Here is a 15,193-nt window from a genome sequence, read left to right as displayed (position 1 = left end):
AAAACAACCATTAGCAAAGATGGCGCATTTCACAAACTCTTTCTGCAAACTTTGCATCATACGAGTAAAAAACACAAACTCACCGGCATTCATTATTGGTCCGTTATCTTTGTCATTAACACTTCCATGTGACGACTCGTACACCAGCGTGCACTGTGGGAAGAAAACAACATTTGTGCATTTGAAAGTGAAGCTCATTTGTCCAAATTATTAGACATCAGCATAATGACAACTACTCTAAATACGGCCGAGTTTAAAACACTGTCCTGTGACTCTCTCTCTCTCCGTCTCATGAGCCGAGCGCTCAGTGACAAGCTGTCACCTGCACTGCTGCTCAGATAATAGAGGACTTCTCCAAGTATCCCTGAGCACCAGTGTAAGCAATCCAGGAGAGAAGAGAGCCTCACGGCAGCTCAAGACAAACACGACCCTCCATCAACATCAGCCGCAGCCCTCACGGCCCAATCACTTGAAATGCATAGCCTGCATCAGGGTTTAGTGCGATGACGGATGAGTCTTCACGTCTCATTAGGTCTCATGACCTTGGATGGGTCTGTAAGAGCTTCCAGTCAGTTCTTGGCACACGGCTCAAGGGCGGAAAAACCCAAAACAAGAGAGGAGTTGTGATCAGGCCATGTTTTATAAAGAATCTTGTTCTGTGGCAGATGCTCTTCAAACATACTTCAGACCTGACCCACATTCCCTCAAGAAGAACAAAGACCTCAGATCAGATCCAACCACAACGGCTCTGAGCCGATAAACAGAAACACACTTGTCACAGTAGAGAGCAAAAACAACGACTTATCTCTCTGTCCATCCATCCATCCATCCATCCATCTATTTGTATTCATCCATCCATTTGTCATTCTATCTATCCATCCATCCATCCATCCATCCATCCATCTATCTATATAACCATCTATCTATCTATCTATCTATCTATCTATCTATCTATCTATCTATCTATCTATCTATCTATCTATCTATCTATCTATCTATCTATCTATCTATCTATATAACCATCTATCTATCTATCTATCTATCTATCTATCTATCTATCTATCTATCTATCTATCTATCTATCTATCTATCTATCTATCTATCTATCTATCTATCTATCTATCTATCTATCTACAAAATATTAAACCTTAAATGAAATACCTACAGTAATACTTGTCTGAAAGAATAGAAACAAACATAAAAGTCTATAAACAAACAATGTTTTAATATTTGTCAAAATACCCCACAGTTGGAGCCTCTAATGAAAATGTAATGATTTTATGGGCATTTTAAACTGAAAAATGAAACATTATTATGATAGCTTGGCAAACTCATCAATCTGTCGTTAAGGTCTATATACTTTCCAAACTTTAACATTTATACAGGGTTTTATCAATCCAGCATACAAAGATCGTCTTCACAAACTTTCCTTTTCAAGTTAAAAAATTACCAGTTACGTGGTTTCATTTCAATTTATTTCTACTTCCCTGCACTTAAATATAAATTCTGATCTCTACCTCAATTCAAATTCCGCACCTTCATTTATAAGGCACTCTCTATTTAAATCTCTACAAGTTTCTTTATTAAAATGGTGCTCAGTCTAAATATCCTCCATTTCCTCTCGCAGGTCCTTCATCCATCTCCATAATGCTCCACAATTCCCACACCCTTCTGGTTTCTTCCCTATATTCTGTCTGTGTCTCTTTCCTGCTGATTAATGAAGGTTAAAGGGCTCTGCTGATGGCTGTGTCAGTGTAAGTCATTGAAGGGTGTGATGCTGTCTGTCTGTCAGTGCAATAATGCTCAATTCTCCCTGACATGCGAGTAGCTGATGATACAAATACGGCTCATTTGCACAAGCCCATCACATATGTCTACATATACTCGATAAAATATTTCACAATATTCCATAAACATCCATAAATACAAAAACATGCAGACTGTAAACGCTCTCCAAATGGCTGCTTTACTTCTTCAGTCAACTGTGCAATTGAATTTCAGCGATGCCACACTCAATATTCACTCTTTCCTTCTTTGACTGGAGACATGTCCTGAGAGGTGATTTTCTATTACCAGCCCTTACAAACTGCATGAGCATGCACAAACCAGTTTAAATAAATAGATAAATGAATAACAAATAGAAAAAAAAGGATAAATGAATGAATGAAGTTTGTCTGTAAAGCCACTTCCACTATTTTGAAAAAAGCAGCCAGACTACTAGTGTTGTTTAGTCCATTGCTATTGTATTTATTTAGCTTACCTTCTGGTGCATGTCGGTGGTAAAGTGGTCCACCTCACCATCCTCGATCTCACCCATCTTTATCCGGCTCACCACCACTGTGCCCACTGTATCTGAATCATCTGCTGTCCTGAAACACACAGACACAACCATACATACACGTGTCAACACCTTGTTTGAACATGAATGACAGCGTCTAGATTACACCCATCATCTTTCATTACATTTGTTCATTTCATCCAATCAGACTGATTGTCTGTTTGTATAATTTCCAATCAGAATGTCCGGTCTTCCGTAAAAAAATTAAAAAAGGGACAATGCGGCCTCGCTAAGGTAACTCAAACCCATATCTGATATTCTGCAGACATTACCACTGATTAAGCAAGATTACTGGTTTTCTCAGTAGTAACCGGCTGTAGGTTTGGCACAATCAGATCAGGACCCAGCTGTGGCTGTTCGCGTGCCAGCAGACTTGGAGCAAGTCTGATATCTGAGGTTATGATTGACCTCAAATTAACTTTGAAGCTCGATTGAGTCATGGAGGAGAGGAAAAGACATCCAGTCAGCCTTTAGAGGCGCATTGGCAAATTACCCATCCATAAACATGACCTAGACAAATCTAATTGGCCCTGGATCTCTTTATGGCAACAGTAAATCAGAGAGAGTTGTTATGAGAAGAGCTAGCGCTTTATGCTAATAGATCTGAATGGGACGCCGTTAGCAACTCATTTTGCTTCTGTAATGTGACACTTTTCTGAGTGAAACAGGATATTTAATGATTGAAAGAAAGGCAGGGACTTTTTTATCCATTGGGGATTAATTGGAGAGCGACAAGTCGTCATTATATTGCAAAAACGGAGCTTGATGTTTGGAGGGGTTAATAAAGAGGCATTCTTGATGTTAATCGAAAAGGAAAGTCATTTCAGAGTTGTCACAAGTTACTTTTTCCTATATATTTTTTTTATCTCAAAGTGATTGTCACTATACTGGCTGTCACACAAGATGATCTTTGTGAAGTTTATTCACATACTGTATATATACTACAAGCTAAAAATATGTTTGTACCTGCCACCCACTTGCCACCAACTGTGCTTTAAAATGAGCAATATATATATATATACACATACAACATACATGAACACTACTATTCAAGTTGCAGTCGGTGAGAATATTTTAAAGAAATTATTATTATTTTTTCAGAAGGGATGTGGCAGTAAAAATGGCAGAAAAATCATTTATAAAGATACAAAAGATTTCTATTTCAAATAAATGCTGTACTTTTTATTCATCAAAGAATCATGATAAAAATGTTTTCACAAAAATATGAAGCAGCACAACTGATTACAACATATAATAAATGCTTCTCGAGCAGTAAATCAGCATATTAGTATGATTTCTGAAGGATCATGTGACATTGAAGAGTGGAGAAATTATGCTGAAAATTCAGCTTAGATCACAGCTATGAATGACATTTTACAATATATTTAAAAAGAAAAGTTTTTTTCAATTTTAGTAAAATTTCAGTAATCATTATAAGATACTAAGTCAATTATGAGATGAAGTCAAAATTATGAGACACTATGTTGATTATGAGATAAAATGCCAGAATTATGAAATACCAAGTCAATTATGAGATAAAATATCAAGATTATGAGACAGTTAAGTATGTTGATTATAAGATAAAATGCTAAATTATGAGATACTAAATTGATTATGAAATATGAAGACAAAATGATGAGCTATTAAGCATTATGAGACAAAAATTTTGACATTATGAGATACTATGTCAATTATGAGATACAAAAGTCAAAATTATAAGATACTCAGACAGTTATGAGATAAAAAGTCAAAATTATGAGATACCAGGTCAATTATGAGAAAAAACATTAATTATGAGATATGAAGTCAATTATGAAACAAAAAGTCAAAATTATGAGATACTAAGTTGATTATGAAATATAAAGTCAAAAGGATCAGATACTCAGCCAATTATGAGATAAAAAGTCAAAATTATGAGAGACCAAGTCAATTATGAGATAAAACATATTCATTATGAGATATGAAGTCAATTATGAAACAAAAAGTCAAAATTATGAGATACTACAGTAAGTAACCCTTACGAAAAATAACCATGGTTTTATTATAGTAAAACTGTAGTAACCCATGTTTTTTGGCGTATTGACTGCCATTTGTAAAACCACAGATTTACTACAAATACCATGGTTAAACTATGGTTAATATAGCAAAACCATGGTTAATTTATGGTTACCATGGTTTAACTACAGTAACCATGGTTTTTTGGTTTTATTTGTAGTAAAACCATGGTTAATTTTCGTAAGGGAAGTTATGAGATACAATTTCAAAATTATGAGATAGTAGAGTATGTTGATTATCAGATAAAATGTCAAAATTATGAGATACTAAGTCTATTATGAGATTAAAAAAATTTAATTATGAGATACAAAAGTCAAAATGATCAGATACTCGGCCAGTTATGAGATAAAAAGTCAAATTATGAGAGACCAAGTCAATTATGAGATAAAACATATTCATTATGAGATATGAAGTCAATTATGAAACAAAAAGTCAAAATGATGAGATACTACAGTAAGTCAGTTATGAGATACAGTATCAATATTATGAGATAGTAGAGTATGTTGATTATCAGATAAAATGTCATAATTATGAGATACTAAGTCTATTATGAGATAAAAAAAATTAAATTATGAGATACAAAAGTCAAAATGATCAGATACTCGGCCAGTTATGAGATAAAAAGTCAAATTATGAGAGACCAAGTCAATTATGAGATAAAACATATTCATTATGAGATATGAAGTCAATTATGAAACAAAAAGTCAAAATGATGAGATACTACAGTAAGTCAGTTATGAGATACAGTATCAAAATTATGAGATAGTAGAGTATGTTGATTATCAGATAAAATGTCATAATTATGAGATACTAAGTCTATTATGAGATAAAAAAAAATTAAATTATGAGATACAAAAGTCAAAATGATCAGATACTCGGCCAGTTATGAGATAAAAAGTCAAATTATGAGAGACCAAGTCAATTATGAGATAAAACATATTCATTATGAGATATCCGGTCAATTATGAAACAAAAAGTCAAAATTATGAGATACTACAGTAGTATGTTGATTATCTAGTAAAATGTCAAAATTATGAGATACTAAATTGATTATTTTATAAAAAGTCAAAATTCTAAGACATGAAGTCAATCATGAGATAAAAGATCAAGATTATGAGATAGTTAAATATGTTGATTATAAGATAAAATGTAAAAATAATGAGATACTAAGTTGATTATGAAATATAAAGTCAAAATTATGAGCTACTAAGTCTATTATGAGATAAACATTTTTAAATGATGAGATACAAAAGTCAAAATGATCAGATACTTGGCCAGTTATGACATAAAAAGTCAAAATTATGAGATACCAAGTCAATTATTAGATAAAGCATTTTAATTATGAGATATCTAGTCAATTATGAAACAAAAAGTCAAGAGACTTTAACTTTTAATATCATAATTTTGACTATTTATTTCATTATTACATCTTTACGTCATAATTCTGAATCATCAAATAATTATTTTGTTTTCAAAACCTTTTTTATTGAAAAGCACAACATACAGTATCTGACAATATCATATCTCAAAAGCAAGTTACCCAATATTAAATTCGCTCATTAAACTGTTGCTTAAAATCAATATCACACAATGATGCTGCCTCCTTGTCATTTATTAACTCAGAAACGGCTCCAGCCATTTGCTGTACATTTTAATTTTAAATACATTCACGTATCATGTACCAGAGTCCTGTATAGTATAAAAAGAGCAAAGGAAAGAGCAGCAGTGCTGAGAATCATAAATCTTCTCACATACAGAAACACAAGACTTGATGATTTATGATGGCTTTAAACTTACAGCTGACTCTGACACCATTTCCTACTGTGAATAACAGCAGAGTCAATTAAGAGAGGCAGAATTAATATTTCTCTCTCAGAAATACATACACGTCTTTATTTCAAGCTAGAGGGCATCTCAAGGACACAGTGGCTTCCACACAGAGAAGACCTGCTAGTCAAGATACTGCATTGGTGCCGCTCACAAAAGGACTGAGATAGGTTGAATTTGAAAGTGATATTCAAGAGGGAGAGATGTGAAAAGCTAAATGAAGAGTGACATTGAAAAGAGGCACTTCAGTGGAATATAAGAAACCAACCTTACTCTTCACCAGCCGACACACTGGATCTATGTCAACCAAAGTGTCTATAAAACCTGCTGAAGAGCGATCCCTTAGCATTGCCATTCAGTTCAGTTTGTCGGCTGAAGCATACCCTTTGCATTCTGCCATCTTTGCTTAAAGCTGCGGAAGGGAACTTTTGACGCTCTAGCGGTTAATAAACAGAACTGCTTGCGTCTTGCGGAAGAACATCGTAGCCGGAACTACTTCTCTCTGTTTATGTCTATGAAGAATCACAAAGGTACTGGGTTACTCCGCCGCGGTACCCCCGAAGCAATCTAAAATAGTCCGAATATAAACACTTATTATAGGTGCACCCTAGTGATTCAGGACAAGCTTAAAACACAGTTTGGAAAATGGATTCATGGTGTATTCGCTTATTATGTTCATTTTTCTACATTTTGAACAAACAAAGTTACGGACCGCAGCTCTGATTGGTTGTTTCTTACCGGGAGCGGATGACTTTCTGCAAATGGCAATAGGACCACTGGGAGGAGCCAGAGGAGCTTGATTTATTCACAGATTATCTGTCTCATATTCTACTGTCAGGACATAATGACAGGTTTAATAAATATGTAAAAAATATATTTTTACAAAAGTTACCTACTGCAGCTTTAAGAGCACTGAGATTTACAGTTTATTTTTCCTTGACTGCCATCAAAGAAAAAAATTAAATAAAATACACAACCTTAAAAAAATAAAAATAAAATAAAAAATTATATATATATATATATATATATATATATATATGCAAAGTACAAATAAAACCAAAAACTGAATTAAAATCTAAAATTAAATAGTGCATGATTGAATTAAAAAATACAAAACTAAGAAAATAAAATACAAAACTAAATAAAAAAATACATTAATTACAAAATAAAAAAAAAAAAAAAAATTTAAATAAAATGAAATTATAAAATGCATAAACGTGTAAAATCAAAATAATAAATAAATAAAATGTATTAAAACCAAAACTGTTTTATAGAACGTCATACATTCTTGTTATTATTCCTCAAACTGCTTTTCTCCCTCACAAGTTTCGATCAAAAATAAATACGCTCAAACAAACCTACTCAAAAGAACAATTCATTCATGCATCAGACGTTGACTCTTTTCTGGATGATTAGTTCAAATGAAGCAGCGCTGAAGCTGTAACACAGTCTCAGTCTCGTCCTGCCTTTATTTCTCCCAACTTCTCCCATACATCTCACCCCACCTGCCGAGAAATCCTCCCATTTTTGACCTACATAAAAAGCCGGACGGTGCTAAAAATAGCTCGCTGGTTTTATGATAGTCTGTATGAGTAATGCTAGCACGATTCTGGAGAGCAAATGAGTGAAAGCGGCTCTGGATCCCTTCAAGTGAATGAGCCGTTTCTTCCCTGTGCTTTTCCCATGACTCAGCAGCAATGGCTTTCGGAGGACAGATGCTTGTTTTGGAGCATTTGCAGTCTTTTCTAAACAGACGCTATGCAACAGTTACTCATGAATATGAACAACCAGATTACCACATTACAGTGGAGCACATTAAATGAATTGAATTCATTCAGAAATCATGTCGCAGGCTGCGGCGAGAGGACGGTTTATCTGTCCGCTCGATATTATTGTGCACTAAAGCGAGCCGCTGATGGATGCCGCTGAGCGCTGTGAAAGGTCATTCGTCAACTGGTTTCCGAGGGCTGTTAAAACCTCAGCCTCAAACGAGGTCATGTTATGAAGCTCATGTCTAAAGACTGAGCGCTAGAACCGTGTATTATAGAGTCTGAGTTTCGTTCTAGAAAGGTGGTGATCTTTTAAAAAGGGTAATTGAGAAATAGGTCAGTCCATGTATGTGGGATCATTATTACGGCGAATGCAAAACCTGGCAAGAACACGTCGGGGTCATATTTAACCCTAAATTCACAAGAAAGATATGAGAAATTATAAAAAATGTGAGCCAGCTTTTGCTTTTGAGTTGTGAAACTTCCTGAAAAAAAAAAAAAATCTGTTAATCTAGCAAGTAACAAAATTTTTAATTAGTTTGACCAATATTTTAACTCATATTCTTAAATGTCCAAAAGCAAAACTATAAATGAAAAATTATGTTATCAAACATTAAAAATGAATGTAAAAAATGATTTAAATATTAAATGAAAAAAAAAAAAAATATATATATATATATATATATATATATATATATATATATATATATATATATATATATATATATATATATATATATATATATATATATAATTACCAATATTATTATAGAAAATAAGTAAAAATAAATAAGTAAAAAAAAAAAAAACATTACCGGGGTGATTGTGAATCCTGTCAAGAACTAAAAATTACAAATTATAACTAAAATCCCAGAACTAATTAAAGTTTTAATTTTAATTAACAGTTAATTAAATGATTGCTAATTAATATGATCGCCACGACGATTACAGAAAATAAACAAAAAAATAAATAGATGTTGGATCATTATTAGAAAAACTGCATAACCTGTCAAGAACAAGGTCATATTTTACCCAAAAATCAAAAGAAAGAAATTAGCATTTATATTTTGCATAAGGAAAATGTAGTCTATTTTTAAACTTGTTTTGATAGATTACATTTCCTCAAAACAGTCATTTCTGGGAAGTAAGAAAGTAATAAAGTAAGAAAGAAAGCAAACAAATAAACAAATTAGTTATAGACATCAACATACACACAATTTTAATTAGACTTTGAGGTGAAATGTGGCGTGGTCCGCCCACCGCGTGCTCAAATGAAATGTGTAAACTAGTGAATTCAGGTAAACATCTGGAGATTAAACTCCCCCAGCAATTGATTGTGCTCTGTCTGAGGATCTTACATGGCGCAGCTTTTCCTGAGGCTTATGAATCTTATGAGGCTGTGTGTTTGGCGCAGTCTTTCATTTCCAGAAAGCTTCATTATGTACGCCCTGCTTGTGGTTGCGAGTCAATTTGCGAAGGCATTTGTGAGGCAAGCTCCAATCAATGACAATCGAATGAAAGCGCCAGTCACTGGTGCAGAAAACAGGAAGCCAGCCATTGACCTCATCACAATCCAGCGCAGTAATTGTGCTCTATTATCAGCTAGATTCACAGGTTTCCTGTACCTGGTAATTCTGTTATTCACTTATTTCCTTATGAGATAATATGTTGAGAAGCGAGCTGTGAATTGGCTCATGAGGAGGCCCAGATGGAATCTGAAGATGACTTCTTTCGCACATTTTCTCCATTTTTGGGCACCAATCTGTTTCATGTGGACAAATCTGTGGGATTTAAAGAATGGATTAAAATATGGTAAAATGTGTTAAACCATTTCTCTCAAGCTGAGAGTACTTCAGTCTTGAAAGCATGATCCCAGTAGCAGAAATATTTAATAAAACATTAAAAACATTTAAGTGGGCTCAGATTGCAGTTGGTCTTTTTGAGTTGTGCAACTTTCAGAAATCTCTGTTTAGCTGCTGAGCACCAGCAAAATAATGAAAATAACAATCGCCTTGACTAATATATTCTTATTCTGCCTGAGCAGTTATTAGTCATTTAATATAAAAAAATCAAGATAAACAGATAAATACTAAAAATCTGAATTTCCAAAAGCAAAACTAAAGCTGAAAATACTTTAAAATAAAAAATACAATAGAAAAAATTATAAATAAAAATACTGTACTACTAAAAGTATCAGTTGGTAACATTAATACCACTAATATAATTGGTATGATATCTAAAAAAACAAACAAAAAACAAACAAAAAAGCTATAAAATAAAAAATATATTTAATTTTTAAATATATTAATATTAATATAATAGTGTGATATATATATCTGAGAGACTATATATATATAAGTAAATAAAGTAAAATATATAAAAAATATACAAATACAGGTATTTCGGCTGATAAACTTAAAATAATATAATCAGTGATAATAAATAATATTTTAAACCCTAAAACAACACATTAAAATGATAATTTAAAAATACTTTTACCTTAAAATAATAATATTAATATAATAAGTGTGATATCCTAAAAGAAAACACTAATAAATAATATTTTTAAATAGATAACCTTAAAATAATAATATTCATATAATTGGTGTTATATCTTTAAATACTAATAAATAATATTATAAAATATAAAATAACATTTAAAAAAGATGAAAAAAAATCAGCTGATAACCTTAAAATAAAAAAATATAAATAGAACTAGTGTGATATCATAAAAAACTAATAAATAATATTATAAAATATAAAATAACATTAATACATGTTTTTTCCATATATATATATATATATATATATATATATATATATATGAACAAAAAACATCAGTCAATAACCTTTTAATAATATTAATATAATTAATGTTATATGTTAAAATAAATCAATTATATATAAAAATTATATATATACAGTGCATTGTGCCTAATAGCGCCCTTCAGCCATGATTTATTCACAATACAGCATGGCCTCTCGTACCTTATTGCTTTTATAAAACAGTTACCAATCAAAATAAGAAATATTAAAAACATAAATGTATATATTGATATGCTACTTTTTTGAAGCAAGTTCCTTAAATGCTGTCCTTCTGCTAAAATAGTTCCTGACAGCAACAGTAAAACGTCAAGAAGATGTGAACGCGCCTCGTCTAACAGAGCTTAAAGAAAAACAGAGAACAGAAGCTCTGATCGTCCGCTCTGTCATTTATTTTAACACCATCCATGATATTTTTTTCACACACATACATCTGCTTATCTCTCAGCATGAGGAAACGTCTGTTTTCTGTCTTTAAGTTAAAAAATACAGCATGTACCTAGACTAGCGGAACAGCGTCATTACAGTGTAAACTGACGGACATACAGAATCATATCTGAAACAGAAAACTCATAAATACAGTAATATTGCCTTTCTTCTGAGACTGAGGGCTTCCACACATCAACATATCTCCGCATGAGAAGCGTCCATCAGAGGACGGGTCAGATCCAGCGATTAGGAATGATACTGGCTTTAGGAATTACATCATTTCTGGAAGCATTTTGCTGCTATGCTGTGTGTGAGCAATGCAACATAAGGACATTTAACCGGGGGTCAAACTGAGCTTGAAAAAAGACGAAAAGCATCCCCTCTGTAAAACCACCATCCCCACTAACCATCCCCTTTAGAGTAATAATGTTGTGCATTATATCGTGCAAATTACATGTTAATATCCTCTGCTTATGATGATGGTGATGGGAAAATCACAACTCAGTACTGTAACAAGCGGAAGCAAGTGCCGGCATTTTAAGTGCAACTTTTGAAGTTCTTTAAGAAGAAGACAACAGAAGGTGTGATTTGTCCTTGATTACCATTAGAATTGAAAGACGTTCACTTGACAATGTTATTGCACAAGAAATGTACTTTTCTGACTATCAGCACATGTGCACGAGCAGAAAAGTGCTATTAATTTTATAGCAACACAGTGCTATTGTTGCTTGAATGAACCTGTTTTTGATCAAATGGAGTGAGCCGGTTATTCAACGGTCCATTCAGACGGACTCAGTTGTTTAGTTTCTAATTGAATCAGCCATGTTGAACGAATCATTTGATTTGAATGATTCAATAACTCATTTATTAAAACAGGGACTTGCTGCCAGCTACTGGTGCTTCTATTGTCATCATAATTTATCCATGACTGTCCTAAACCAGCCAAAAACACCAGTTTTGACCAAAATTGTTCTCATTTCTAAGTCGCTTTGGATAAAAGTGTACATGAACATGAACCCAAGGAAATTAACCACACCATCCACACTGATTTATTTATTATTCTCTGTTATAATTCGACCACTGCATTTAACACACTGCAGTGTTGGCGTAAATAAAAACAAACCAAACAGCCTATTGGCAGTCGCCAGATCACATAGCTGCTCATTTGCATAAAGCATAAGAGGACACGCCCACCAGCATAAAAGGACACGCCCACAATCATAAGAGGACACGCCCACCAGTATAAGAGGACACACCCACCAACATGGCCACGCCCACCAGTATAAGAGGACACGCCCACCTCAGCATCATCCATCTCTGGAGCACCGCTGAACCATGGGTCACTCATCACTGTGTGTTTCAGCAGCTTCCCTGAGAAACGCTTCTCTTCACAGTTTGCCAACGCTGCCGAAAATGTGTTTTCACAAGTGGCTTGTTCTATCAGCTCGGCAAGTTCACAGCAGCGGCAGCAAACATCTCAACCTCTCTCCACAGCGGATCCTGATCATGCAAACAAGCAGCTCACCCTCAGACCTTCAGGTCCTGGCCTGCGCTCGTGAATGTGAAAGTATCTCAGACCAGTCAAAATGTCAAGCTAAACGGCAGCTTCCTGCAGAGGAAGGAGAGCAACAGGTACCACAGACTAAAAATACCCTGCAGTTCTGTGGGGCTGGATGGAAATAGCTTAAAGTTAAGCTCTCGGCCTCAAGAACAAGGCTGGAGACGTCTTCATCTTTTAGAAACTCGAAAAGCCTTTAGTGTCTGTGAAGAGCCCAAGTATTAATATTTGACACCTCACACATTTACATAACGAAGCGTTCGAAGCACGCTGTGTGATGGAAAGCACAAGACTCCAACAAAAGAGTAGTTCAGTAGTTCAGTAGTCAGTCATTATTGGGTTTTATGTGAGTGATCCTAAACACAATCATAAACACCGTTTGCACTGTTTTTGTACACTAGTATGCTATTATGGTCCAAAAATAGTTTCAAATATCAGAATAATTTCTGTCATTTTAATGCCTATTTATATGATGGTGATAAAAATGAAAAGGAAAGTTTTATTTAAATAGATTAAACATGGTAGGAAATTATATTTTGCATACATTAAGCCTTTTAGGACAATAATTTAGGAAAATAAAGATTTGTTTTGTATTAACAGTGGAGTTTTTGTATCAATGAGATTCTATAATTTTTATTTATTTCATATTTTGATATTTTCATAAATATTTTTAGTGTTCATTTTATAAAATGAGAATTGTTTTATGATATTTTTAAGTTTTAGTAATGTCTATTATTTTTCAGTTGGTTTTAGCTATGTTTAGATATTAGTTCTTTTTACATCAAGTTAAACTAAACGTTATAGTTTATTCTGTTTCAAATAAATGTCATTTTATTCATAAGGCCAGTCAAACAGAAACGCTGACACCTGAGCTGAGAATGTCATCTGTGTGTGTGTGCGTGTGTGTGTGTGTGTGTGTGTGTGTGTTGTGCTGCAGGAAGGATTTGAGTAGGATGTTGATGTGCGTCATTGATATTGACAGTCTGGGCTGTTAGCATTCCTCCCGCTCGCTCCTGAAAGACACCAGGATTAGATTCATCAGAGCTGATGCAATCCCAGCACCGCAGCAGGGATGTCCTCCGACAACTGCTGCTAATCCACACACACACACACACACACACACAACATCAGCACAGCACTTAAACTAGAACACAGGGACGGCACAAACAACACGCGAGTCATGATCGTCTTACAAATAAAGATTTGGTTAAAACCAAAATACCTTTCTTCACAGCCTGAAGCCAGAGCAGAAACCTTTTAAGTTCCACCAAAAACATTCTATTCTCTAATTCTTTAGAAAACCATCACAAGAATGTATTGATGAGTTTGTATTATATATATTTGCAAAAATGAAAATGCTAAATGCTACAAGATTAATGATAAAAGATAAAATGTATAAAAAATTAAAATAAAAAGAGGATAATTATAATGTGCTTTAGTTTTAACCATAAATTGCTTAACGATTGAAATGCTTGGCTGAATTGATTGGAAACATTTTAAACACACACATACAAAAAATAAAATAAAAATTATAATAAAAATAAATAAATAAATAAATAAACAATTCTATAAATTAGAGTGCTTTATATTTGTCCATTAATTGGCTATAAGGTTTGGTTGTGATCAATCATGTGAATAATAATAAATAATAAAAAATAGAAAATATAGAAAAACCAAAAGACTGCTATATGCTATATAATAATATTAATACAATTAATTAATATTAATAAAAAAAATTAATGTGATCAGTATGATTATAAAAATATAAATACATAAATACAATAATAAATAAATAAATAATATAAAATAAAAATAAATAGCACTATTATTATTATCAGTTGATAACCTTAAAATTATAATATTAATGTAGTTGGTATGATATATTAAAAATAAACATCACAAAAAAATATAGAAAATATATATTTTTTTAAATCAGTCAATAACCTTAAAATAATATTATATGAGGATTAAATATATGAGATATATGAGAAAATAATAATTATATGAGACATATGAGAAAATAATAAATAATAATAATACATATATTCAAAATGAATATACACTAATATAAAAACACTAATTTAAAAGCAATAATAAAAATATATATAGAAATAAATTTAATGTAATGAATAAATTAATTAGATATCAAAAATACAGATTTTTACTTTCCCATGTTTGTTTGTTGTTAGAAGTTTCCAAATATTTTTTCAATCTTATATTTTGCTCATATATATTTTCATCACTTTAACCCAGTTGATAAACTCCCATCGTGAAGTCTCCAGGTTTCTCATAATTGAGGGAAGCCTGTGGAAGGAACCTTTGAAAGAGCTTTATTTGCAGTAGAGTAAGATGCAATCAGGCGTATAATGATTGTTCCTGTAAACACGTTCCTTC

The 15,193-nt window shown here is 32.8% G+C and overlaps 1 protein-coding gene across 7 annotated transcripts in view; it reads right to left on the bottom strand.

Moving 5' to 3' along the window:
• Positions 1-15,193, bottom strand: part of LOC127949237 (type II inositol 3,4-bisphosphate 4-phosphatase) — a 145,197-nt gene that overhangs the window by 69,031 nt on the left and 60,973 nt on the right. For all 7 annotated transcript variants that reach the window (XM_052546271.1, XM_052546272.1, XM_052546276.1 and 4 more), the window contains 2 exons: positions 2,261-2,369; positions 84-153 (listed from right to left, as the gene is read on the bottom strand). In XM_052546271.1, the coding sequence (XP_052402231.1) occupies positions 84-153; positions 2,261-2,369 (179 nt within the window). The remainder of the gene's footprint in view (positions 1-83; positions 154-2,260; positions 2,370-15,193) is intronic.

Source organism: Carassius gibelio, chromosome B1, assembly GCF_023724105.1.
Source record: "Carassius gibelio isolate Cgi1373 ecotype wild population from Czech Republic chromosome B1, carGib1.2-hapl.c, whole genome shotgun sequence".
NCBI lineage: Eukaryota > Metazoa > Chordata > Actinopteri > Cypriniformes > Cyprinidae > Carassius > Carassius gibelio.
Note: the sequence above shows the minus strand (reverse complement) of the source record. Positions and strands in the feature narration are given on the sequence as shown.